The sequence below is a fragment of the Pogona vitticeps genome, chromosome 4 (assembly GCF_051106095.1).
Source record: "Pogona vitticeps strain Pit_001003342236 chromosome 4, PviZW2.1, whole genome shotgun sequence".
Lineage (NCBI taxonomy): Eukaryota > Metazoa > Chordata > Lepidosauria > Squamata > Agamidae > Pogona > Pogona vitticeps.
Genome location: NC_135786.1, coordinates 58,760,098 through 58,785,783, shown reverse-complemented (window position 1 = coordinate 58,785,783; position 25,686 = coordinate 58,760,098). Strand labels below are relative to the sequence as shown.

The following is a 25,686-nucleotide window of genomic DNA, read 5'->3' as shown; positions in this document are numbered from 1 at the left end:
TAGCATGAAGAATCCCTCCATCGCGGGAGTCCTGTGCGCAGATTCCCAGGGCTTAAATCTGGGCTGTAAGTAATGTAGACATTCGGTTAATATAAATGCTGCATACTTGTCAAGCCTTAAGGATTGGTGCGTGTCTTTTAAGGTGTAATGCTTTAGTCTTCCATTTTCTGTCCTCCCCACCCCATTTCGGCTCTGCTCCCTGGAAGATTATTTCTCTCCACCCTCCCTGCCCCGCGCCCTCACAGTAGCTGCTCCTCCTCTCGTCTCCAAGTGTAGACCTTAAATACCTGGTCTGGCCCGTTCAGTGTGAATAGAAAGATAATAGTTGCAAACGGGGACGGGGACAAGGCCACTTTTCTCTTTAAAAAGATAACTATTCTTAACTAAAACCTTGTGGTTAGTTTTAGAAAAAACGTATCTACCTTTAAAACGTCTGGGTGTAGCAGATACGCAGCGTAGCTGAAAAGCAGTAGAAAAGAGACCTATTATAAAGCCCTGTTTCAAGGCCTGCCTCTGCCCAGGTGTTAAGATTGCCAAGAGAGGCCTCTTCTCTGGGTCTCAATCCTTTCACAGGTGCCCTTGGTGGGGAAAGGGAGAGGGCCTCCTCTGTTGCTACCCCCAGACTCTGGAACTCCCTCTCGTGGGAAGCTAGGCTGGCCCCATCTTTGCTGGCCTTTGACAAGCAGGTGAAGATCTTTCAGGTAAGCTTTCCTTTAATGATGGGCTGCCAGAGTGAGGTTTTAAGTGGATGGTTGTGCTTTACTGCTTTGAATATACTTTTGGTGTTGCTTTTGTTTACCATATTTTGGTGTGGCATTTGTTGGGTCCTTTTTAGTAACTTGTATACTTTTTAAAGCTTTAGATATTGTCTTTAAATGATTAGGGTACCTTGGGTCCTTTTTAAGGGGAAAGGTTGGGTAAAAATATTTTAAATATAAATTGAATAATACATATTCCTTGTGTACCTGCACAGTCATCTGAACTATAATTATCAGCAAGTATCAGCTTAAATAAAACTTCTGTCAGCCCTACTCTTAGTGCAAAAAAGCGGTTTTTATAAAAGCATGACACATGGATAATCATGCTATTAACAATAAAGATCAAACCCAAAGAGTAACTGTCATTAATACTGTGCTTAATTATGTGGAAGTGCACTAATTACATGAAGTGGGCAGGCTGATCTGAAATCAAGCAGATTGGATGACAAACAGTAATGAGCATTACTATGGAGCTTTTGTGTCACTTCTGAATGCTGAAAGATGGGGGGCGGGATAAAAATTAGAGCTAGACACTGTTGGCTTCTTTACCAGGAGATCTATGAAAGGAGGAAACAACCTATTAGATTTAATTTTTTTAGAGAGAGGTGGAAAGAGGCAGAACCATTAGAAGTTTATTTTATTTTATTTAAGAATTGTATGGTACAGCCAAAGCCAAATTAGTAATCACGAAGCAGCAAGAGATGAGTGTAACAAGAGGAGCCATGATGGATTGCAGAAGAGGTGCATTGGTTCTAACAGCACTAAGCTAGTTCCCATGTACATGGTCCTCCATTGACATTAGTGGGAAATGAGTCATGTGAGTCTGTTGCAGCAAAAACAAGAGTCTTTTAGTACCAACAGGTTTTTGTGGACTTTGGACAGTTTCTAGAGAAACAACTTTAATTTGCATCTGAACAAGTCTGCAAAAGTTTGTGCCAAACAAAACTTTATAGTGTTTACAGTGCTGTGCTGGTGACAGATTCTTGTCCTTCCATGTATTTTAGCTTTTGGCTTTTACATCTAGTGAAAGAGAATTCCAATTATGTGTTATGTGCAAAAGAACTGAAATTCCAGTGAGGCCTGCTGATCAGTATATGCCTGTTACAGATCTATAGTATGGCACTTGGAATGAGCTACTGTTGTTTCTCCCTTTAATTCAGCTTGACATGAACCAATTTTATTTTAGAATAAAATCCTGTGCATGGTTACATTTGAATGACACACTATTGCCTTTATAGGTCGTGGCACCCTCTCAGATGAACATGCAGGTGTGATATCTGTTCTGGCCCAGCAGGCAGCCAAATTAACTTCTGATCCAACAGATATTCCTGTAGTATGCCTTGAGTCAGATACTGGGTAAGTACATTAATCAAGATCTTTTGCTTATTTCTTTTGTTTAAAATGGCTTCACAGAACCACCACCTAAGTTGCATTCTGACACATGGATGCAGGTAAATAACCGTTTGCTGTTCTCACATTTCAGTGGCTTTTGGTAAGAACTGTTTCAAATGTCTAGTCTTTCTTTCTAGGAATTTGAGGAGTACAGCCCTAAAATAGAACATAAAATGCCTTAAAATCTAGAGAATGTGTCAATGGTTTTGCCTCCTAGCTCTTGTTAGAGCTGAGGGTAGGTAGGCTGTAGGCCAGCGATGGCGAATCTATGGCACACATGCCACAGCTGGCACGCAGAGCCCTCTCTCCGGGCACGCAAACCATATGTCGCCAGATCACTACTTCCCTCCCCCTCCCGCAGGCAAATGTGAGAAGGCAGCTGCAGCCGTGTTTCTGGCACCCCAACAGGCAGTGGGCCAGGATCCAGAGCAGCTGGTGCTGGTGGCAGATCCAGAATAGGGTCTTGGGGCACCTCCGTGCCCGGAATTCCCCCTTCTGCCATGCCTTCTGACACCTCCTGCTGGGTGGTTTTTCATGTTTGTTTTCAGTTTGGGCACTCGGGCCGAAAACGGTTCAGGGTATAGAAGTTATCTAACTTAGATTAGCAAACAGTGGCCAGTATTGTTTCCCCATTTCTACAAGACTCTGTTGCACAACTTATTGTACATCTAAATATGCAACCAATCTTGCAAGCAGTGTGAGATCTGACATGCAGCAGTGAACTTGCTGGAGTGGTTACAGAATTGCCCTTCCATGACCACATAATGCAACAAAGTAGGGCCACTGTTCTCCCACCCCTCATTTATGGCCCACACAACACACAGTTGATCATCCTGGGTATAGATGTTGTATAATTTATTTGTAGAAGGAAAAGTACTAATTTAGTTTGTAGATTTGATAAAAACCCAAATCAAACAATACAACTAGTGCTTCTCATTAATGTTAAAGACATCTCTCAAGTCATGAAACCGTTTTTTTGTAATATTACAAACAAGGCATAAGTATAACCATGATGGACCACATACATTTTTATACAGTGGCCAATTAGATACAGGTGGCTAGGTGACAGTGAACACAATAGTACCTACCACTTATTTTTAATAATAACCAAGGTTCCCTCTGAGGTACATGACTACACGAGCATGTGTAACTCCAGCCTCCTACATGCAGCTTTCCTCCTCCTCTGGACACCCACAGGGATAGTTTCTGGCCCGTTTTGTTTTGGTTGCAATGGAACCACACACAGGTAGTGACTGAAGAGACTTCCTGACATTGGAGGTCATACATAGTCATTGATATGCTCATGTTTGAGGTGCAGGAAACTAGCTTCCGATTCAGGGCCTTTATTTCTCAAATCTTTCTTTGATCTTTTCAGAGTTATTGAGAGGGTAAACACTAGATTCAATAAGCTCATGCTTTAGGAGATAACAAAGGCACATTGAGTTGCAGTTATTTTGGGTAACATTGCGAAAACGGACCTGTCTCTTTCAGCAATATCATGATCCAGAAGCATGACGGCATCACAGTGGCAGTACACAAAATGGCATCCTAACTCTGAACATCCCGAACACTTCCTGCTCTTCAGCAGTTCACCTTTGTGGAACATTCTTGAGCAGATTGCTGTAGACTGGACATTCAGTGTCATGAGACATAAACAAGTTGGACTGGACTACCACCTTTCTCCTTTGTTCAAGTTGTACCTTTTGCATTTCATGCTGTCATATATGTAACTCTTCTGTTTTGGAACTGGAGACACCATTTTGGTAGAAAATACATGTAAGAAATCATTCAATAAAACCAAATATACTGCTAGTTCTGTCTAGGTTGACTAAATGCTTTTGTCTGACCATGCTTGTTAGTGGTAAGAAATTGTTGCTACTGTTTTCCATGGTACACTGAAACTACCTTCTGTGTATAATCAAACAAATATTTAAAAGAGACTTGCTAATAACAGCTACATGATTTTTGTGTGTGTGCTGCTGTGTTCATATGACTTCTGGAGAGCTTGCTATGAACAGCAGGTCTGAGTTATCCATTTATGACTTGAGGATGGTATCTCACTGCAATCTGTAAAGCTCTCTGCCTTCCGAGTTTCTTGCATTGTGCCAGCTGAAGAAAAACAGAAAAGGTTGACACTAAACATGGACATTGCATGTCCTAATTCCTGGGATCTGTAAATCTAATGGTAAAAAGCTTTCCAAATCCCTAAATTTAGAGGGTGACTCAAAATTGTTAATCCCTAGGATCATAATCGCCTGGCAACTAAGCATCAAGCAAATAAGAATACTCTGTTTAGGTGAACTAGAAACAAGTTGGTAAGAAAATGGCTTGAGCCTGAGACAACTGCACATGGGTCTTTTATTTGCTGGTGTTAAAAGAAACATTTGCAGTACCCAGAGTTGAAAGTTTAAGTAGGTTTTGTGTATGTTTTGCATTAAAATGCTGTTATTGCTTTTAAAATAAGTTGCTTTAGGTAGAATTTGTAGGCTGCTGATTTCTGTTTCAAAAAACTATTTTGTTAGGGCTCTGCAATACTAGTTATTTGCTGAGATTTAGTAGGAGCTTGATGTACTCAGTGCCCCAATTTGGGAAATTCTGTCCTTTTCAAACAAAAATGCTGGGAGGTGGGAAATTATAAATCTTCAGACATTGAGAGATAGCTGACGTAATCTGCTTCAATATTTGTAATAAAAATAAAAGCTAAGTGTTGCCCCACTTTAGAGACAAATAGAATTTTATGAGCAACACTAATAATAAAGATGGCACAATACTAATTGTGTTCCATCAGGTTAATTCCAACTTTTGGTGACCCTTTCCAGAGCTTTCTAAGCAGTGAGCAATCAGAAATGGTTTACCATTCTCTTTTTCTGGGGCACCTCAGGATGGTGCTGCTTGCCCAAGGCTACACAGGTTGGCTTTTCTTCCAGGAGGCACAGTGAGGAATTGACGGCATACACCACATTAATGGAAGAAGAAATAAACACCCCATATGTTGTGGGTGACACTGTTAGGACTCATATTGGTGCTGTTCGCACTTCAGAAAATTGTCTGATCAAAACTCTTCAGATGAAGCTGTGCTGCAGATTACTAGATATTAGATTTCTTTGAACCTAATTAAATAGGTATCACTGGAATAGTACAATGTGTGAGAAAGCAGAACACGATGAAAGGACCCATGTGTGAAGTATGGAATATGGATTCTGCTCTCAAAGTGCTGTATCAAGTACTACACATTAATTCCTATGGAAAAGTATCAACTATTAAAATATTCCTTCACTGATGGAGTAACAGGATAGCTCAGTGTTAACCAAACTGGGAGTCAGGACCCCCAAGGGGGTTGCAATGTGTTTGGGGTGGGGTTGCTGGTTGTTTTATATGTGTTTTAGCCTTTCTTAAATATTTTCTTCCTTGACCTTTCAGAACATGTGTGTGTATTGATAAACGGGCCCTTTGGGGTAGAAAGAAGCCTCTATGAGAGGGATTGCCCCATTAAAAATGCCTTTTGATGTAAACATGGTGTAGGGTTGCAGGTTACTTGGCTATGATAAATGGAGGTTGTCACTCAAAAAAGCTTGGAAACTACCATGATAGCTGCTTTTATTGTAACCAGTAAAATAATAGGGAAGACAGTATGATCATTTCAAGAGTTCCCTGCATCTATTTCAACATGCTTTCCACCCTAGTTTGGGAAACAGCTCTGGTAAATAATAAGCATCTGAAAACAGGGTGTCTGTAAGGATGTGACATGATTCTCCCACACACTACAGAAGCAAGTTTACAACAAAGGTATTTGCTTCACATACTTGATTGCATGCCATTGTCAATTGTCAAAAGCACTAATCAGATATCCTAGATATAGCACTTGAGTCCTTCAGCTTCTTATGACCTTCACAGACACAGGTAGAATAAATTATTGCACTTTTTAAAAATAGAACAGAAGTGGGCATTCCCATGACATCCAGGTACTGTGGCCTCTTTACTACTAGTGCTGTTGGGGCTGTGTTGGGCTAGGAGAAAAGGAAAGCAGCAATGGCCAGTATACTGCGTCTCCCTTAGCCCAGAGCTTAGAAAATTATTACTGCTTGGGCTACAACTCTCAATCCCCCAGACACAAAAAAATAAAATAAATCCTGTGACTATCAACACTTCAGCTACATAGCCCAACAAGCCAAGCCAAACTGAGTGGTGAATCTCAAAACAGGTAACAAAAAAATTAAGGGAGTAAAGAGAGGCAGCAAGCAGATTCCAGAAACTCACACAATATGTACCTTCTTGTTGTCTTTAGCAAGCTCTGTTCCTACTGCCTAGTTTTTACAGAACCAGTGGCAAGTAAATGGTTGTGTACACTTAACTCAGGAAGGAATTTCAAAGTCCTTTCCAAAGTTTTAGCACATGGGAACCCTGTCACAGAGTAACCAGATGCAGCAATTAAGAGGCTTATCTTGGCCAACAGAGGCACATCCCAGGCTTTAGAAGTGGTTAATGCTTAAGTTGGAAGTTACAGACCCTGTTAACGCAGCCACTGCTGCCTGTAGTTTGGGAGTTTGTGTCTACTAAGAGCCTCTGTTGTGTGGGTGGAGGAAGGCTTGATCATGCCAACTGTACAGTAGTTCCGAAGTAGAAGTCAAAATGCACAGCAAGAACGAAGAAAAGGGAGCTTCCGCCAATAGCAGTAAAGACAGCAAGCACCCCGATGGCACCCATGCTCCTCCTGGCTGGTGGAAATGGATGATTGTGCTTAACTTTTTTCTGGTAAGTAGAAGACAATGTGGTTTGGGGGCTTCCTGGAAACCCATCACACCACATTGTTCCCTTCATTACTTTCACAGAAAGATACAAGGCTGACAAAACTAGGAGGATTGATTTTTTTAAATGAGACCATTCATATGCAGTTTTCCAGACAGAATCCCCATCTGTCCTCTCTCTGCATGCACAGAGTGGGTTGCTCTCCTTTATGGCTTGCTAGTCAGGCTTGGTTTCCAAGAGTGTGAAATGGCTGATGAGCTTCCAGTTCCTGTAGTGAAGAACAACCTTAAATGCTCAGCTACAAGTCTACCGTATATGGCTGGCAGGGAGAAGCCTGAACTGTGTAGTACTCACTGCTGACTCGTGAGGAAAAGCAATTCACTGCGGAAAAAGAAGTCTGCTTTTCTTTCAGATTCTTTAGCTCTGATCTCTGCTGCCGAAACCATCCACCGGGAACACTGGAAGCTGCTAGAATCTGCCCTTAACATAAACTCACTTTACAACTTGGATGTCAGAAGTTCTAAAAATGTCAAGGACAGATGCCACAAAAACCTATTTGCAAACATATTTTCACATCCATGTATGGGCATGTGGTATATGCTTGGATACAACCATATATTATACAGAGTATATAAATCACATTTTTCCTAGTTAAATAAAGAGCAGAATAGTGAACAGATTCCACATATTCTAGTTAGAGTTACACTTCCTGTGAAAACTGTTTGCAGCTCTGGTGTACCCCTGGATTCAGTTCTAAGCCTGGGCACAAAAGTTTCAGCAGTGGCCAGGAGTGCATTTACACAGCTAAAGGGGTTGTGCCTGTTCCTCAAGATGTCTGATCTGGCTAGGGTTTTACATCCTGAAGCCACATTTGACAAGGATTACTGCATGTGCTTTTTTTAGGCAGCTAAATTTGAAGAAATGTTTGGGAACTTCAGCCAGTTTGAAACACTACAGCTGGCTGACTGACCACCTGTACAGAGAGCATATAACTCCTGTTACAAAAGCTCTATTGGCTACAAGTCTATTTATCTGGCTTAAGCCAAAGTATCGGTTATGACCTATCCAACCTTTATTAGTTTAGGCTGTCTGAACTGCACCTTCAATGGGAGAAATGTTTCAGCAAGTGAACCAAATGTTGAGAAGTGAGATTTTAATCAGGAGTGCTGCACATTTTAGTCTCTTCTGACATGTTTTAAATTGCTGCTCTTTCTCCCTTATTGTACAATGAGCTGCATGTTAATATTATAAAGTACTGTGTTTTTAGTTTTACTTCTCTTCTAGCAGTTTTGTAAGCCATCTTGGATCCTTCCACCGGGAGAACAGTGGAACAGAAATAAAATAGTTTCTTTCAGCACACCACACAAAAAAATAATGTTCTGGGGGAAAGTCTCAGAGAAATCTTTTTCCTTGTCCTCAAATTAGAATCATAGAAAAGTGAAGCTGGAAGGGGCCTACAAGGCCATCAAGTCCAACCCCCTACTCAACACAGAAATACTATCAAAGCATATCTGCCAGGTGATTATCCAAGATTTTCTTGAATGCCTCCAGTTTTGGAGCACTCACCAACTCCCGAGAGAACTGGTTCCATTGTTGTACTGCTCTAACAGTTAGGAAGTTTTTCCTGATATTCTGCCGAGATCTGGTTTCCTTTAACTTGAGCCCATTGTTGCGTGTCCTGCACTCTGGGATGATTGAGAGCAGATCTGGCTCCTTCTCTGTATGACAACCTTTCAAATTTTCGGAAAGCGCTATCATATCATATTTATTTATTTATTTACCTTATATGCTACCCACACTACCCAAAGGTCTCTGGGCGGTTTTGGGTAGTGTAGGTAGTTGGGTAGCCTTCTTTTCTCAAGGCTAAACATGCCCAATTCTTTCAACCTTTCTTCATAAGGCTTGGTTTCCAGCCCCCTGAATATCCTTGTCACCCTCCTCTGAACTTGTTCCAATTTGTTAGCATCCTTCTTGAAGTGCGGTGTCCAGAACTGGACACAAGACTCAAGGTGAGGCCTAACCAGTGCTGAATAGAGAGGGACTAGCACCTTGCGGGATTTGGAAACTATACTTCTATTAATGCAGCCTAAAATAGCATTAGCCTTTTGTGTAGCCACATCACACTGTTGGCTCATATTTAGCTTGTGATCTACGACAATTCCAAGAGCCTTCTCACTCATAGTTTTGCTGAGCCAGGTATCCCCTATCTTGTAACTGTGCAATTGTTTTTTCCCCGAGGTGCAGTGCTTTGCACTTATCCCTGTTGAATTTAATTCTGTCGCTTTCAGCCCAGTGCTCCAGCCTATCGAGGTCATTTTGAATTTTGTTTCTGGCTTCTTGGGTATTTGCTATTCCACCCAATTTGGTATCATCTGCAAATCTGACAAACATTCCGTGCACTCCCTCATCCAAGTCATTAATAAAGATCTTGAAGAGCACCGTGCCCAGGATTGAGCCTTGGGGTACCCCACTCGTTACCTCCTCCCAGTTAGAGAAGGACTTATTGATCATCACCCTCTAAGTACGATTCTGTAGCCCACTATGTATCCACTTGACACTTGATCTATCTAGCCCACACCTAGTTAGCTTGTTAATCAGGATATCATAGGGCACTTAGTCAAAAGCTTTGCTGAAGTCAAGATATACTACATCTACAGCATTCCCTATCTATCAGGGAGGTGACCTGATCAAAAAAATGAGATCAAATTCATTTGGCAGGATTTGTTCTTTACAAATCCATGTTGGCTTCTAGTTATTACTGCATTGTCCTCTAGGTGCTTGCACGACTGCTTTACGATCTGTTCCAGTCAGCCTGATGTCAAGCTCACTGGCCTGTAGTTCCCTGGTTCCTCTTTTCTGCCCTTTATGAAGATAGGGACAACATTAGCCCTCCTCCAATCGTCTGGCACCTTCCCCGTTTCCCATGATTTCAAGAAATTAATGGATAGCAGTTCTTCAGCCAGTTCCTTCAGTACTCTCGGATGTAGTTCATCTGGCCCTGAATCAACCCAAAGATACGGTAAAGGGACATGAGAATTAGATGGAACCAGCTCCATCAGGAAGCCAAGGCAGTACACAGGGGTGTGTGTCATATATTCCATCTGTTCTGGATAGCAAAACACTATTTGTGTTTACTGCCACTCCTGAATCTTCCCAACATTTTCTTCATAGAGAAGCCAAGAGAAGGCAGGAATTTCATGATAGATATGAAACAGTTTCAAAGATAATCAAAAGGAACAAATTTGCTTGCCTCTCACTTTCTGCCAAGGACTGTAACTACCAGAGCGGAGATATGACTGCCACCACATCTGTGGACCCCTGCCACTTTGAAATCTTCTCAGAGGAACTAGACAGTGGTATACTAATAATCATGTGCTGTCAAGTCAGTTCTGACATATGGCAGCCCTTTTCAGGTAGAGAATACTCAGAAATGGTGTATCACTCCCTTCTTCTGAAGGTGCCCTGGGGGCTATACAGCTTGCCCAAGGCCACACAGACTGGCTCTACTTCACAGAAGGTGAACTCCCAACCTCTGGCTCTGCAGCCATGTCTTTATCCAGCCATGATCACCCCTTCCTGTACATGCTGACAAGGCTGCTTTCCCATCTCTGAGTACTGGTCCTACTTGGCTCCACTGGGGCCTCCTACTATCCACACCAACTACATTATTGTATGTTTGACATGAAAAGATCCCTATTTACTGTTATGTTTTGTGGTTCAAGGTCAATATCTTTGTAATGGGAACACTGAAAAACTTTGCAATATTTTTTGTGGCCTTTGAAGATGATGTTGGTGGCTCTTCTGAGCAGATCAGCTGGATTGGTTCTACCATGTCTTCTCTTCGATTCCTAGCAGGTTAGTATACCTATGTTTAAGTACAGCCTGGAGAAACAGCATGGGGTTGGTATGAAGTATTTTGCATTCAAATAATATCAGCTCTCAAATATTTTGTTTGGGCCTGAGAAACTACTGCCATTAACCTATCCATACAGCAGAGAGTAGGCAACCTGTGGCCTTCCAGATGCTGTCAAGACTGCAACTGTCATGATCCATCAATGTAGGCTAAATTACTTCTGGCATAAACTAACCCAGACTATTCTTCTGGAGTTTGTCGTTTAGCATCCAGAACTTTAATGTGGTGTGCATTTGCATGTGTGCGATTTTTAGAATCTCTTCAAATTCTCTCACTGTGGTCCCAATCCAGATTAGGCCCTATATACCTGTTTTTACACTCACAATTCTTTTTTTTTTTTTTTTGTGAATGCATCACATTTTGGCTATCAAAATTTACACCCCCCTCAATTCAGATCAGGACATGGGGGAGAATAACCTCACTCGCCTGCTACACTGATCCAGATTGGGCCCCTTGTACTGATTTTAAAGTATGGTAACAAAAATAGCTGCTGGCCAGAATCTAACTTTATGCCCACCAGCAAAAAATTCAGTGGCAAATCTGTATAGCTATTTAGTGTTACCTATTAGGTGCATAACTTGGTGTACACCAAATGCTTACATCAACTTAACTAGCAGCAATTCACCACTGAAATTTATGCCAATGGACTTAAACTGATGTGATTCTTGAATTGGATTCTGTCGTCTATGTTTTTAAAATATTATCTAGATATTTACTTAAGAGTATACAGTATTGGTCTTGAGCTGGAGACTATCCCCTCTCTATTCCAGCACCATTGGCAGCTATGGCATGTGAAATGCTAGGAGAACGAACAACAGCTTTGATTGGAGCTTGTCTAGTTGGTGCCGGCTGCCTTATCAGCACATTGGCCACAAGCATCTCTTTCCTTTGTGCATCTATGGGATTGTTGCCAGGTGAGTGTACCCTGTCAATGTGTCTAGCCAGTCAGCCACACAAACTCTCCATGTACAGTAGGACCCCTTATCTGTGGGATCAGTATCTGCTGATTTACTTGTCTATTCTGAAAATATTAATGGAAAATTCCTAAAAATATATATTTCTCAAGATGGAGGTACCAGAACTGGCTACTAGAAGGCGCCAGAGACCATGCTATGTATAGTATTGCTAGAGAAATATACTTTCACAGTGTCATTACCATAACGGGCCACTAGAGTGAGACATAACAGTCTCGTCTCGGGCTGCACAAGCCAGTGGTTGCACTCATTGTTTTCAGTGGGGTTACACATACACAAGCAGGCACTGGAAAGCACCACTTCTTGTGTAATAGAGCACTGAGTGTGTGGAATGTGGCAATAGAATACGGGTCTTTAAGAATATTTTCCAAATTGAATTTAAGTATTGGAGATAGAAGGGAAAAATTACAGGAAGAGCTTTTTTAAATCTAGCCATTTGCGGAAAACACTCCACAAATCTAATTTAGGAAGCCAGGTTATACCAGCTCAAGCTGTTCGTCCACTTAGAAGAGCATCACCCACTTGGAGGCATCATCCCTTGGCTTTTCCTCCTATGCACTCCTCCGTACTCCTTTTGAAGAACACAGCAAGGTACCTCCTAAACGTGGCTAATGCTCAGATGAAGCAGAGGATGCTATCCAGCCATGAGCAGTGAACAGAAACTGGACTGCCAATTCACTCTTCTGTAAATGGAATGGGGTATAAGGAGTCCCTTGCTTCAGGAAGCAAAATGTCTTGGGCTAATCCTGTCACTGAGTTGTGATATCTGCCTGTTTCTTACATCAGGGTTGTGCACTTCCATTACAGAACACTAAAAATTAAAGCAGACTAAGATAATCAAACTGTAAGCAAGCCACCCTACTGCCACTGCAGGGAATCCTAGAGTGCAGACTTGTCTGGCAACAATCCCAGTTATTTGGGGCTGAGAGCAACCCAGCAGTGCCATTGTCTTTGTATTTGATCTGTTTCTTTATAGGAGAATAAATCCATGTATTGTTGCTTTTTAAAAAAAAACACTTTTCAACTGAATTCACTTTAGAAAGGCACTTGCACACAAGATTCGGTTCTTGGCCACTGTATTTCTTTCCTCATTTTAGGACTGGGTTTTGCTTGCTTGTACCAGACAGCATCTGTGATTACTGTTAAGTACTTCAAGAAAAGGCTGGCTGTAGCCAATGCGATTGGCCGTTCGGGAATGGGAGTGAGTGTTGTGCTGGCACCCTTTGTTCAGTTCCTGATAGAAAGGTATAGTTGGCAAGGTCAGTAACTGTCACTTTTCATCTCCTTAAGCCCTTGCTAAGTAAAACTGGGCCACAAAATTGTGACTTGCTCTTTTATACTTCTAATGTGTTTTATTTTGCCTGCTTTGTTTGCTCTGAAATGTCTGAACAATGGATGTCAAACATTAAAGGAATGTTCTTCTTTACAAACTGTTAATCAACAGCTACAACTAAGCTGGGTAATCACATTCTCCTTCCTTTTCAGTCATTAAACTTTCCCTGACTGCTATAACTGAATCTACAAATCTGCTCCTCTATGACTAGAATCCTATTTATTAAGAGTGCCGTACATGCAGGAGTATAAATTGCAGCTGTGGATAATAAAACTGATCAACAAGATTCTGGCCTACTAAAAAAGTCATGACATTTAAGGAGAAGGTAGAACTAAAAACTGCCCTGCATTTAAACAGCTAATAATTTAATACACATTTTACTCACTATAACTATATTAATTACACTAGACCAAAGTACTTGGACCAGAATTTTCATCAGTGTAAGGGAAGGATGATTCCTGAAAATTGATATAATCTCCAGGAATTATCCAGAATCTATTAATTGTTTGGTTTGTCCTCTTTGCAGTCCAGGGGACTCTCAAGACTCTTGAGAGTCTTCTGGACTGCAAAGAGAACAAACCTATTCATTTTGAAGGAAATCAACCCTGAGGGCTCATTGGAAGGACAGATCCTGAAGCTGAGGCTCCAATACTTTGGCCATCTCATGAGAAGAGAAGACTCGCTGGAAAAGCCCCTGTTGTTGGGAAAGTGTGAAGGCAAGAGGAGAAGGGGACGACAGAGGACGAGATGGTTGGACAGTGTCATCGAAGCGACCAACATGAATTTGACCAAACTCCGGGAGGGGGTGGAAGACAGGAGGGCCTGGTGTGCTCTGGTCCATGGGGTCACGAAGAATCGGACATGACTTAATGACTAAACAACAACAACAATTAATTGTTTGGAGAAGGAGGAATTTGACATTATTTAAAACTAGGCTCCCAATGGCTACATGTCCTTTTACCATGACTATTTTGGTGCTGCTTCAATCAACAGAAAAGCTACCAATAAAGAAGATGGGAAAATTCAGACACTTCTCAAAAAATCTGGCAGAAATGCCCCATCTTATCAAGCAAACAGTCCCTCCCAAAAGAGGGGGTAGGGAATATTTGCACTGTGCTAATAAATAAGTTTCTTCATTTCGGTTCTTCAACCTTGTAGTTTAAAAAAACAATCATACCTTCATGTCTGTCCTTCCTTTCAGGGGCCCTACTGATATATGGTGGTATAATGTTGAACCTCATCCCTTCGAGTTTGTTGCTACGGCCCATTAAGGAGATGGAAGGTGTAGGTACCAGAAATGATGGCAAACAAACAGCTGCAGTCTGTAAGTTTTCAGAACGTTTGAAAGATGGTTCAGATGGAACGTGCATTACAGAAGGAGCCATTTTCATTTCTATGAGTCAGGAACATGTCAATACAAAAAGAGAAGAGGCGGGTGAAGCACAATTAGCTCCAGCAAACTACAAATATGGAGCACTGGACAAAGACAGCCTCCTGGGCACCCATCTGGATAGGAACGGTTGCCAAACTGGTAGTGGAAGATCAATTCCAAACAAGGAAGGAAATTCTAAGCCACAGACTTTTCTCAACAAACAGTGTCAGTCCAACTTTTCCCAGCTGAAAAACCCCTTCTTCTATATTTTCACATGGTCTTTTCTTTTCAGCCAGCTAGGCTACTTTATACCCACCTTCCACCTTGCAGCAAGAGCCAAGACTTTGGGCATCGACCCAATGGACACTGCTTACATCATTACAGTGGCTGGTAAGAGAATTTTAAGCAACTGTTCTTGAAACTCCTTCCTTAAGATTTCAATATTAATGTATCACCAGTTCTATGCAGGGTTGGAGGGCAGAAAAACATTCAGACAAAGCCTAACAACATAAGGAAGACGACTTGTAGATAAGCGTAAACAATTACTTATAGAGCAAGGCACGACCCCTTGAAGGAATTCCATAATCCTGTTGATTCCGATATCAAAACTTTTACTATAGTTGAGCTGAGCCTGGCCCCCTCCTTCTCTAACTCCAACAGGTTGCTTAAAAATATGTTTTTAAAGAAGCTTTTACTAGAAGCTCTAATGAATCTATCAAATTGGCCTTATTCTTTGACCATTCCTGCCCTTGATGTGCTGCTTATGCTGTTTTAATACTGCTGCTATTTTTATGTGTTGGTTATTACTTTCCTTTTGCTTTATAAGTATATTTGGTTTATTGTTGTCAACAGTGAACAACAGTGCCTCGCACCAATTAGGCAGCATAGAAGTGGAATGCATGAATGACAAAAAGATCCCACCATAATATAGGAACTGTTGAAAAATTGAAGGCACGGCATAAAATAAAAATAATCTCTAATTCTGGATTATCAAACAGCTCCCTTAAACTGCTGACTCTGGTATGAAGCAAAAGTGGCTGAAATCTTATTGCGCAGATATCATCATCAGTGACAAAACATTGCTGATTAAAGGCAATTTCAAAGTGCATGAAAATTGCACACAATACAACAAAGTCATGGGCATGCTAGAATCTCCAAACCAAGTATTTAATCAATTTGCTACTGAAATCATCAGCATTGCACACACAGAGCTATGCACAGGATTTCAGCTAAAGCAATATTGGAATAATAGTAAGAAGTATATGCCCAATTTCATTAAAGTCGCAAAGATTTGTTTATATGTTAACTAGGATGTGTAATCTAATATCAAATGTTTAAAAAAGGTAGAGAAGAACTGAATATTTGCCATATTTCTCTAACTTGAAGTAAAATTGTTCTAATCAAAATCTGCTCTACTTCTTGCCTGATACTTCATTGCAAAATAAGACACAAACTCCGATAATTAAAAAGGACTTTATTAAACAAAATAATTTACTCCTTTTCAAACCAGCTCTTTAAATGTTCACTGAATGAGTCAAGACATTAATGAACAGGGATCTACAAGCGGTGGTCCCAGGACTAACTGCAGTTCCCCACCCATTCATAAGGAATACCTCTGCCTCTCCCCAAAATGCCAGCCTAAAAGCAAGAACAGTGAAGGAAGCAGCACCTGCAGCAGGGGAACTACCCATAGGTAACACAGAGATGGAAAAGAAGATGGGGTCTTGGTTTAAAATCCTAATCGATTTAATAAAGCTTCCCTTCAAGAAACCCTGGTACTGAGTAGGGATATAGAATATAGGAACAGCTCCACAAATTAGAAAATAATAAGAAATGGCCATAATCCTCAAATATGTGTATGGAGATATGCACATGCAGCTAAGAGATTTTTTTCTTGAAATTATCAAAGCAAAAAATACACCCCAAATCCCAACCCACATAATTGAACCACAGCCAATCTACTTTCTTAGGAAACAATATAGCAATACAGAAACAATGCAATATGCCAAGTTAGATCTTTAGTCCACTGAACCCTATATTGTTGGCAATGACTGGCAGTTGCCCTCTGGGATTTCAAACAAAATTCCCTCCTAGCTCTACCTGGAAATCAAGCTTAGGGCTTCCTACATGCTCTAGTCATTTTGCTACGAAAAAGATCAGCAATGTTTTTGGAATCTTTCTTTCTGGTAATGATGAAATAGGAAGTATTTATTGGGGAAGATGACTTACCAGTCAAATGGTAAGGAGACCACCAAATGAGTTCTGGAGAAAAAACAACAATAAAGAGTTATAAGCAACAAATGCATTCATGTCAGGTACCAATGAAGCAATTTCAGAAGTAACATATAAAGGAATTTTGGAAATTACCCAAGTCATTTTATTTTTCCATTTATGGGAGGCCAATTCACATGAATAAAAATAATTTGGTTATCATCAATATACTTACAAGTGTAAAAGGATCCTTCTGACAGTTTACATTCTTATCTGTTATATGAGTATGAAGCCTAGTTTTTCAAAGAATTAGTTTCCAATAGGGAAATATTAAACATTAAAAGAAACGGTTTCTAGAGCAGACAGCTATGGTCCTCCACATACTGCTGGTCTGTCCACAAGCTCTAAGCAGCATAGCCATCGCTAAGGGATGAAGGGGACTGCAATTCAGCCATTTCTGGAGGGCCACAGTTGCTCACTGCTGTTAGAGAGGAAGAGTTCCTAATTCTGCATGTACTGTCATCAGCCTCTAGAGATACATTTTCAGATTTGCTTGGCAGCTCTCAGTTATTTAAAATAGGTGCACAATGTTCTTATTTATCATTTTTTTAAAATTCTAGTATGATTTTGTTTGAACATTAGTGATTTTTTTCCTCTTGACTTCCTTTCAGGAATAATTGAGACAGTTAGTCTATTGCTCTCTGGTTGGATTGCTGATCAGAACTGGATCAAGAAGTATCATTATCATAAGACATACCTCACTCTTTGTGGAATCACTAACCTTCTGGGTCCTTTGGCCACGACTTTCCCACTACTTATGACTTACTCTGTCACTTTTGCCATTTTCAGTGGTGGATACCTGGCACTTCTGCTTCCTGTGCTGGTAAGAGACATTAAAGGCTAGTAGTAAGGCATTGGACAATCTCAAGCACACAGAATTTTCTTGTCCCTTAAAAAAAGCCTGTATAATCTAAGTTTTCATTTCCTTTAATATACAGAAGATTAAATACTGTAACTGGAATATAAAAGCTGCAAAGATGACAAATATCAGTTACTATTCATAAACAGAAATAAGAAAGAGAACTGTACAGAAGGGAAGCTGTATTTTTCTGAATTCCTGAGTTAGTCTTTCTCAGCAACACTGATTAAACACACCTTCTCTATCAATTCAGGAACAAAATGGATTTGACATTCAAACTTCTAAGCATTTTGGAGTTTGATTTTGAGGAAAATGTATTGGCCCTGTCCCAGATGTAGGCCCATCAGTTGTTTTGTCTGCAAAATACTTAATTGCAGCACTGTTATCATGCCATATAATCAAAGTTCCCTGGGTAGATAAAATACTTTTTAAACACTGACATACAATTAAGCATACTGGCTGCAATTCTATTGCTCTTTGTGTAACTTGCAGTGGCTAACTGTGGCTCATTGACAAGGCACCAAGATGTATCTCAGCTGCATAGCCAGGCAAAGAACCAGAGCATAAAAACACAGAACTACATCATAAAAAGTAAGCAGCAGAGAATAAAGTCATTATAGCAAGGTATTCGAGCAAAATAATCAAATGAAGATTTTAGCATTCCAAAATTTCTCCAAAAACCTTTTTAAAGCCTGGAAGAAGAAAAAAGCAGCTATACCTAATACCACAACCACAGAAAATGGATGACAGGCAAACTTTTCATGACAAGCAACTACTACTCAGAATACTCTGGATTGAGTAATACCTTTATTTTATCGGATCTAGTATATTAATGAAATAATAATATTACTATCAATGAATCACACAGTTACTTCAGCCACTCCATATTTCTACTTTCCTCAAAAGCCACTTACTGCATTTCGTATTCAGAGGCAACTGAACATGATTTCAAGATCTGGGCAAGCACTTATGAAAAGGATTGCACGCTGATAACAAACCATTCATGTAACACTGATCCAGACCCTGTTAAGTCTTGTTGCATTATTTTAGACTAACTGAAGTTTTCAGTTGTTGAAATCATCTAAACAGTAGATCATAAGAGGACAGATTACAAAAGCAAAGGCTGTAGTCCTATTTATTTGTTACCTACATGGTTGTTTTAAACATGCTTAAAGGACCTAGCTGCTCCTTTTTTCTCTACTGGCATTTACATGGGAAGGGCAAGTGTGAAGATAAGAAATTCCTCTTATCATTCTTGTTAGCAACATGTAAGACAAAGAACAAGTAACAAATGTTGGTTCTTCCAACAGGTAGATCTCGTAGGTGCTCCCAATTTCCACAGTGCTTTGGGATTTGCTTCATTTGTTGCTGGAATTGGAGTCATTGCTGGACCTCCCATTGCAGGTGACAGAAACTTTCTTCCTTTGAAAAAACAATTCCATCTTGTCAAAAGTAAGCTTAATAGGTACTGTATGCTGGACTACATTCCTGCTTCAAAATTCTGTGCCATGACATTTTATTTATAAAGTTTGGTTCATCTAAGAATAAAGGTTGGCACCAGAAGATCTTTTCTTTAGCCTTAGTAAAGGTGTAGGAAAAATAAAAAATAGGTGTGTTAAGTTTTCAAACTTTTCTCTTGCCTATGCCACCTGCATTGTAGAACTGAAAAACTAGAAAGCAACAGTGCATAAGCACAGAAACTGGTAGGAATATATGCAAGTCTGCAGCATCATCTGTTTAATATTTCAAGAATGGCACACTCTCCCCAAGAGGTAGTGGGATGTATTGGACTAGGACTCGGGAGACATATGTTCAAACCCTCATTTGGCTATGGAAACTCACTGGGGTGTGTGTAAATCATTCCTTGAACATCTCACATACCCTGAAAACCTTATTAGGGTTACTTTAAGAGGAAAACAAAGGCAAAAAGACATTGTGGCTCTTTAAAGACTTAACTGCTATATTTTAATGTAAGCTTTCATGGAACATTATCCACCACTTTAAACATGGGTTAGATTTACATTCTCAATGGGAGCCACATGGCCTTGTGGAGGGCCTTGGCACATGTGAAAGGGGCCACAGACAGGAAACAATTACGCACACACCATCAAATAAGATTTGTTATGTGATTTATACAATTCTGATTTGGTTTATATTTCTTTCATATTGTGTTGATGGCCATGGTCAAAAAAAGGTTGAGAATGGCTGAGTTAGAATACAGAGAAAAAATTCATGCAGAGCTATAACAGATAGTGTTTAGTTGCATTTCATACCTTGTAATGATTTACGACCCCTATTAGGTATTCAGTTCTTTTGAATTTCTGGTTCTGTAAGCAGCAACACAATTAAAGAAACAACAGAGGAACATGTGGTAATATAGGAGATGATAAACTTTACCTTTCAGCTTTGTTCTGAAAAGATGGATCCGGTAGTAGTGACAGAAAATAAGAGTAGATAACAACATAGTTATTGTTATTTGGTAATGACTTAAGAAACCTTGACTGATATTTAATCTACTTATATGGCATTTGCTTTCCTCCGGAAACACCTGAGATAAAATATATACACATAATGGACACCCGTATCAATGGATTTAATATTATTCAAAGTTTCTTAAGCCATTACCAAATTTTAATTATTATATTCCTACAGCTAAATAGCAAGGTGTGAGATAAGAAGCTTTCTACAAAAAATATGGAAATCTTCTTCCATTAAAGACCAAGTAGAACCCCAAACTCTGGCAGTACAGATGTCAATTGATCAGAAGGCAAGCAAACAAACAAAATGGATCTTAGAAGAAATTGCTAAAGGCATAAAAGAAACCATAAACATTTAATTAAACAGATCAACAGGAAAATGCAAGGAGATACATAATACCTTTTGTGTGAAAAGTATAAAAGAAACTCAAGAAAGAGACTGCACAGAGGCTACCTGGAATCTTTGCATCATTTTTCACTGGGGAAGACGTTGGACAGCAATCATAGTTTTGTGGGAGGGCATTTGAGGCACTGTATTAAACAGAGTCAATAAAAGGATGATATGTTAAAGCTGACAAATCACAAACTGACAAATCCCAATAACATTATCAGCAGGTTCTTAAAAGAACTCTAATGTGAAAACGCTGAACGTATATTCTCTATGACAACCAACTCCCACCTTCTATTAGAACTTTCAGAGCAGCATAAATCACAAAAATTATGAAACTATAGTTAAAAGAAGAAATGATGGATTCAAATCAAGTAAAGATTATTAACATTTACAGAGCTCCTAATAATGATCTTCAGGAATGGGCTGGTTCATATGGGAGCACCTGCTTTAGCAGAGAATCTGAAGATGGTCTTGCTTTGAAAAAGAGATACAGTGGGGTCTCGACTTACGAACTTAATCCGTATTGGAAGGCAGTTCTCAGGTCGAAAAGTTCTTAAGTCGAATCTGCATTTCCCATAGGAATGCACTGAAAACCATTTAATCCGTATCTGCTCTTTTCGTCCATAGAAACTAATGGGAAGCTGCTATTCCGCCTTCTGCCACTAGAGGGGGACATTTTTTCTTTTTTCCTTTTAACCTAAGATGACTTAGCTTTAAGAAAAAGGAAAAAAAGAGTTCGTAACTCAAATCTAAATTCGTAAGTCGAGTCCATATATTCCTATGAGAGCTGTTCGTAAGTCGAAATGTTCGTATGTCGAGCCGTTCGTAAGTCGAGACCCCACTGTACAGTAGAGAGTCGAAATAATAGATCTGATTGCCTAGTTTCTATCCAGCTAAACTAAGACAATGCCTTAGTAAAGCTGAAATTCTTTTAATATAAAACAAAATACTTCTGAAATAGGAAAATACCTTCTGATCATCACTTCCCATTTTGATAGGAAGCAATAGTGTGATTGCAGCACTAACCAGAGGTGAAAAATTGTGAGCCCCCCCCAAGAACCACAAATGGTGCTTAATCCCAAATTAAGCCCTTACAGACCTTTTAATATAGGTGAAGAACAACACAAATGTTTATAACATATGCATGATATAGGGCAAGTCATATACAAAAGAAAATTATTTCTTATACAGCAAAATTGTTTTCGTCCCTCAACAAAAATGATCAGTGGTAAATTCCAAATGGAACATCAACAACTACGTATTTCATATAATGATGTAAACTAAAGGAATTCAACAGCACAAGATGTGGGGAAACTCCCTAGCTTAGATGCTTTAAAAAGGGACAAAGATACTGCAAAGCTCAATGAGACCCCTCTGAGCATAGGATGATGCCACTTCAAGTAAACAAGCACAGAATTGTGCTGTTACACTTCTTTGTAAGCTATTCTATCAACAGATATTCATCACAGCTCTGACCATGCTGGCGGGAGGATTCTGGAATACAAAAATGTAACTCTACCAAGTTCTCATCACAATAACTAAGTGGCAGGAGCATAAGAGATGTTAGGGACATGCAATGGGTTCCTACAAACACATGGGTGGCTTGGCTAACATTGTTGCAAGTATAATCCTGGACAAGATGAACCTTTGCTCCAAGCCAGCAGGGCTGTTGATAAACTCTGCTCTATTGTGATCTGAGTCAGAGGAGTAGCACAACTAAAACTCTGAATCACAGAAATAGGTTCTTAGTCAAGAATCCACTTTAAAATATCTTGAAAAGCTGGGATTACCATAAAGGAAAAGTAAGACATGAGCCCTCTGGTGGCATATTTTAAAACAGCTTGGTAACACATGAAACCATTGTGCCGGGGGGGGGCGCACTTCACTAGTCTCTCCCAACAAGGCCACAGAGTTTTATTTCGTCAGATTTGTGAATGTAAATGTGTCAGAAAGCACACAATAAGAGGAAATATTTCATTTCATTGCATGTGTGATCCTAGAACATTTGTTGTTCAGTAAATGCTCGGGTGAGCTCCTGCCGCTTGTCCCAGCTCCTGCCAACCTAGCAGTTCGAAAGCATGCAAATGCAAGCAGATAAATAGGTACCACCTCAGTGGGAAGGTAATGATGTTCTGTGTCTAGTCGCACTGGACACGTGACCACAGAAACTGTCTTTGGACAAACGCTGGCTCTACGGTTAGGAAACGGGGATGAGCACCGCAACCTAGAGTCAGACATGACTGGACAAATTGTCAAGGGGAACCTTTACCTTTACCTAAATGCTGGAGTAGGAATCATATCCATATATGTAGTCTGAACATGAAAAAGCCAAGGAAACATATACGTCTCCTATTCATCCCCCCCACCTCCAGCTGGTATTGGAAAGTCTATATAGCATCATATTAGGACTATCCACTTCAGATACAAGACACAAGAGCATCTTTTTCTGTATCAGGGCTCACTATACAGTATACTCAAAATATTTACATACTAATTTTCATCCTGTCTAGAATTTTAAGGCTGTATAAAATTATGATACATCACAAATACAGTAACATAACAGAAATTAAAAGTTGCAACATATTTAAATGCCTAGATAAATATGAACACTTTTGTTTGGTGCCAAGAAGTTTTTAACACTGGTACATGACAGATTTTTTTTTAAAAGGAAGTGTTTGAGAGGCAGTGAAGGGTAGAAATACCCTCTGTTGTTAATGAACGGATATTTCTCTGACTACAACCCTCTAAAGCAATTAATTGGCAGAAGACCTTAAAATAGAGGCAAACTGGGTTACTTACAAATTAGTGTAAACGATTAAAAATATTGTTTAATAACGTGACGTAAGGAAACACTGAAAGAACCAGATAGGTTTACGTTACAGGAAAATACAAGTCTATCTAACCTAAATAAGGGCCACAGGAACTATAAAGAACAGTTTTTCTTTTGCATCATAGACAGCAGAGCAAGAAAATATAGGTTATGTAAACACAATGCTCTGGGTGTTTTCCTGGGTAACTTCTGCAATAGTGATGCAATGAAAGAGAGGATCATTCAGACCAACCACCTGTATTGTGAATATTTACAAGGTTTTCATCAAATACTTTAATAACTGTACCCTGGTATCCTTTCTGCAGGTTGGCTATATGACTGCACTAGGACATACACCTACTCTTTCATTTTTGCTGGCATTTGTTTTATAATTTCTCCCATTTCTCTATTCTTTGAACCGAGAATCAGGAAAGAATATTCAAGTAAAACACTGCATTTCTACAGCAACTGAAAGAAGCTGTACCAGCTAGTATATATAATTAAGTGCAACCATGTATTCACTCTGTAAGAAATAAAAACAAATTAGAAGACATTCATATTAAAGTTTCTGCATTTTCTGTGCCTAAGTACCCTGTTTCCCCTAAAATAAGACCTAACCTGAAAATAAGCCCTAGTATGATTTTTCAGGATACTTGTAAGTCCTACCCCAAAAAAGCCCCATTTAAGTAAAACCCCACCCTCCACCATTGTGCACCAACCAGAAGATGATGACATGACTGTTTGAATAAATGTATATTGTTGTACATGAAGAAAAAAAAATAAAACATCCCCTGAAAATAAGCCCTAATGTATTTTTGGAGCAAAAATTAACATAAGACCCTGTCTTATTCAGGGGGAAATTGTATCTGGGCACATAATAAATTACACTTTATACAAAAATAAGTCTGGTTCAAAACCCTAGACATACATTCACCTGAGTGTTTGTCACCACTTAGCAACAAAAAAGTTACTGGGCAGGAAATATGCCTTTCTTTTTTCCACACTTCAGATCTAATAATTCTTGCATCCATGACTTCCCAGAGCTATCAGACTATCCTAAGACACAAGAACAGGTAACTTACCTTCAAAGATGCAACTTTTGAGACTTAAAAGATTGACACCACACAAGGCCCAGTCATATACAAAGTCCTGCTGAGTTTAAGGGTGCTTATGTTCAGCCCTAAAAGAGTAAGCACAAGACACTACCAAGGAAGATACAAATTTCACAGATATCCCATTCCCAATGAATATCGGACATGTAGGTATCTGGGCAGAAACTCCACTGTTGGCTCTCATCATAATGCCTCTTGGAAAAGCCCAAACAAAAGATGAATTGAATGGGGGAACACCTTTCAAAATTTCTTTTACCAGCACATTCAGTACATTGACACTTCTCGTTACAGAATATGTGATAGTGCTGGCTTTTTCATTTATGTAAAAAAATATTGGCTGGGGATAAGAACTGTAGCCAAGCATAGCAGAAGACTGCCAGGGTGGGAAATGCTGTTCTTGGTAGATACCAAGAGTCCACATTTTCGAAGTAGCATGGCAATATGAACAGTCAATATGGCCAAGAAGCAAAATGCCAGGAAGCAAAATGATGTGCCAACAAGTAAATTCCAACTTCTGGCAACCGTTTCCAGGCTTTCCTATATACAGAGTACTTGGAGAGATACCCAGCGTGGTATAATGAAGAGCGACAGCCTAGGACTTGAGAGATCTTGGTTCAAATCCCTGCTCAGCCATGGGGATTCATGAGGATGGGAGGGGGAGTAGAGCCATCCCTTAGACAGCTCACTCACGTTGAAAGCCCCATTAGGGTCACTATAACGCGGTTCTGACTCGACAGCACATAACCATGTAGCATGAGGACTCAAAAGTGGTTCTTCTGTGGGCAGCTTGGATTCTGCAGCTTGCCCAAACCTACAAAGCCAGGATCTTTTCCTGGTAGGCACAGTGTGGAATCAACATCCTCACCCCAACTTGGCATTCATGGAACTAGCCCGTGCGTCCTAGGAAGCATCTTGCTATTACTGGTCTTTCAATGGAACACATACCGTTCAATGTAGAGGTTCATGGGGGCAGCAGTTTTTCCAGACTTCCTATACCTAGGGGTGGTGGTTCATTTTTTATGATGTTTGTCAGTTACTGTCAGGGCAATACATACCCCATGGCTGAATAGATTGATTGATTGATTGATTGATTGATTGATTGATTGATTGATTGATTGATTGATTGATTTGATTTGATTTATATCCACCCATCTGGTATATTCTACCACTCTGGGCGGCTTACAGAATATCAAAACAATTAAAAAACAAAAAACATTAGCATACAATAATAACAAATAGTGCAGGAATAAATAAATAATAAATAGCAAAGCAAAAGAAA

The 25,686-nt window shown here is 39.8% G+C and overlaps 2 protein-coding genes and 1 long non-coding RNA gene across 3 annotated transcripts in view; 2 read left to right on the top strand and 1 right to left on the bottom strand.

Moving 5' to 3' along the window:
- Nucleotides 1–3,962, top strand: part of LAMTOR5 (late endosomal/lysosomal adaptor, MAPK and MTOR activator 5) — a 17,449-nt gene extending 13,487 nt beyond the window's left edge. Inside the window, exons 2-4 of the mRNA XM_020810014.3 lie at nt 4–65; nt 1,997–2,114; nt 3,642–3,962. Of these exons, the coding sequence (XP_020665673.1) occupies nt 4–65; nt 1,997–2,114; nt 3,642–3,702 (241 nt within the window). The 3' untranslated portion in view covers nt 3,703–3,962. The remainder of the gene's footprint in view (nt 1–3; nt 66–1,996; nt 2,115–3,641) is intronic.
- On the bottom strand, nt 2,987–14,432 carry LOC144589020 (uncharacterized). Its single transcript, XR_013544857.1, has 2 exons — nt 14,294–14,432; nt 2,987–4,259 (listed from the first exon to the last, which is right to left on the bottom strand). It is a non-coding gene; the product is annotated as an uncharacterized LOC144589020 (long non-coding RNA).
- SLC16A4 (solute carrier family 16 member 4) lies at nt 6,272–25,686 on the top strand. The gene is made up of 8 exons (XM_020809983.3): nt 6,272–6,902; nt 10,619–10,751; nt 11,580–11,723; nt 12,881–13,042; nt 14,318–14,878; nt 17,371–17,582; nt 18,929–19,022; nt 23,622–25,686. Exons 1-8 carry the CDS (start codon nt 6,780–6,782, stop codon nt 23,765–23,767), a joined length of 1,575 nt encoding a protein of 524 aa, XP_020665642.3. The 5' UTR covers nt 6,272–6,779; the 3' UTR covers nt 23,768–25,686.

Excerpts from the sequence above, each read along its gene's own strand:
- SLC16A4 (XM_020809983.3), top strand. The coding sequence starts at position 6,780 with ATGCACAGCAAGAACGAAGAAAAGGGAGCTTCCGCCAATAGCAGTAAA. Across the intron at positions 10,752-11,579 it reads TTCTCTTCGATTCCTAGCAG|CACCATTGGCAGCTATGGCA; the intron begins GTTAGTATACCT and ends TCTCTATTCCAG. Across the intron at positions 14,879-17,370 it reads TTACATCATTACAGTGGCTG|GAATAATTGAGACAGTTAGT; the intron begins GTAAGAGAATTT and ends ACTTCCTTTCAG.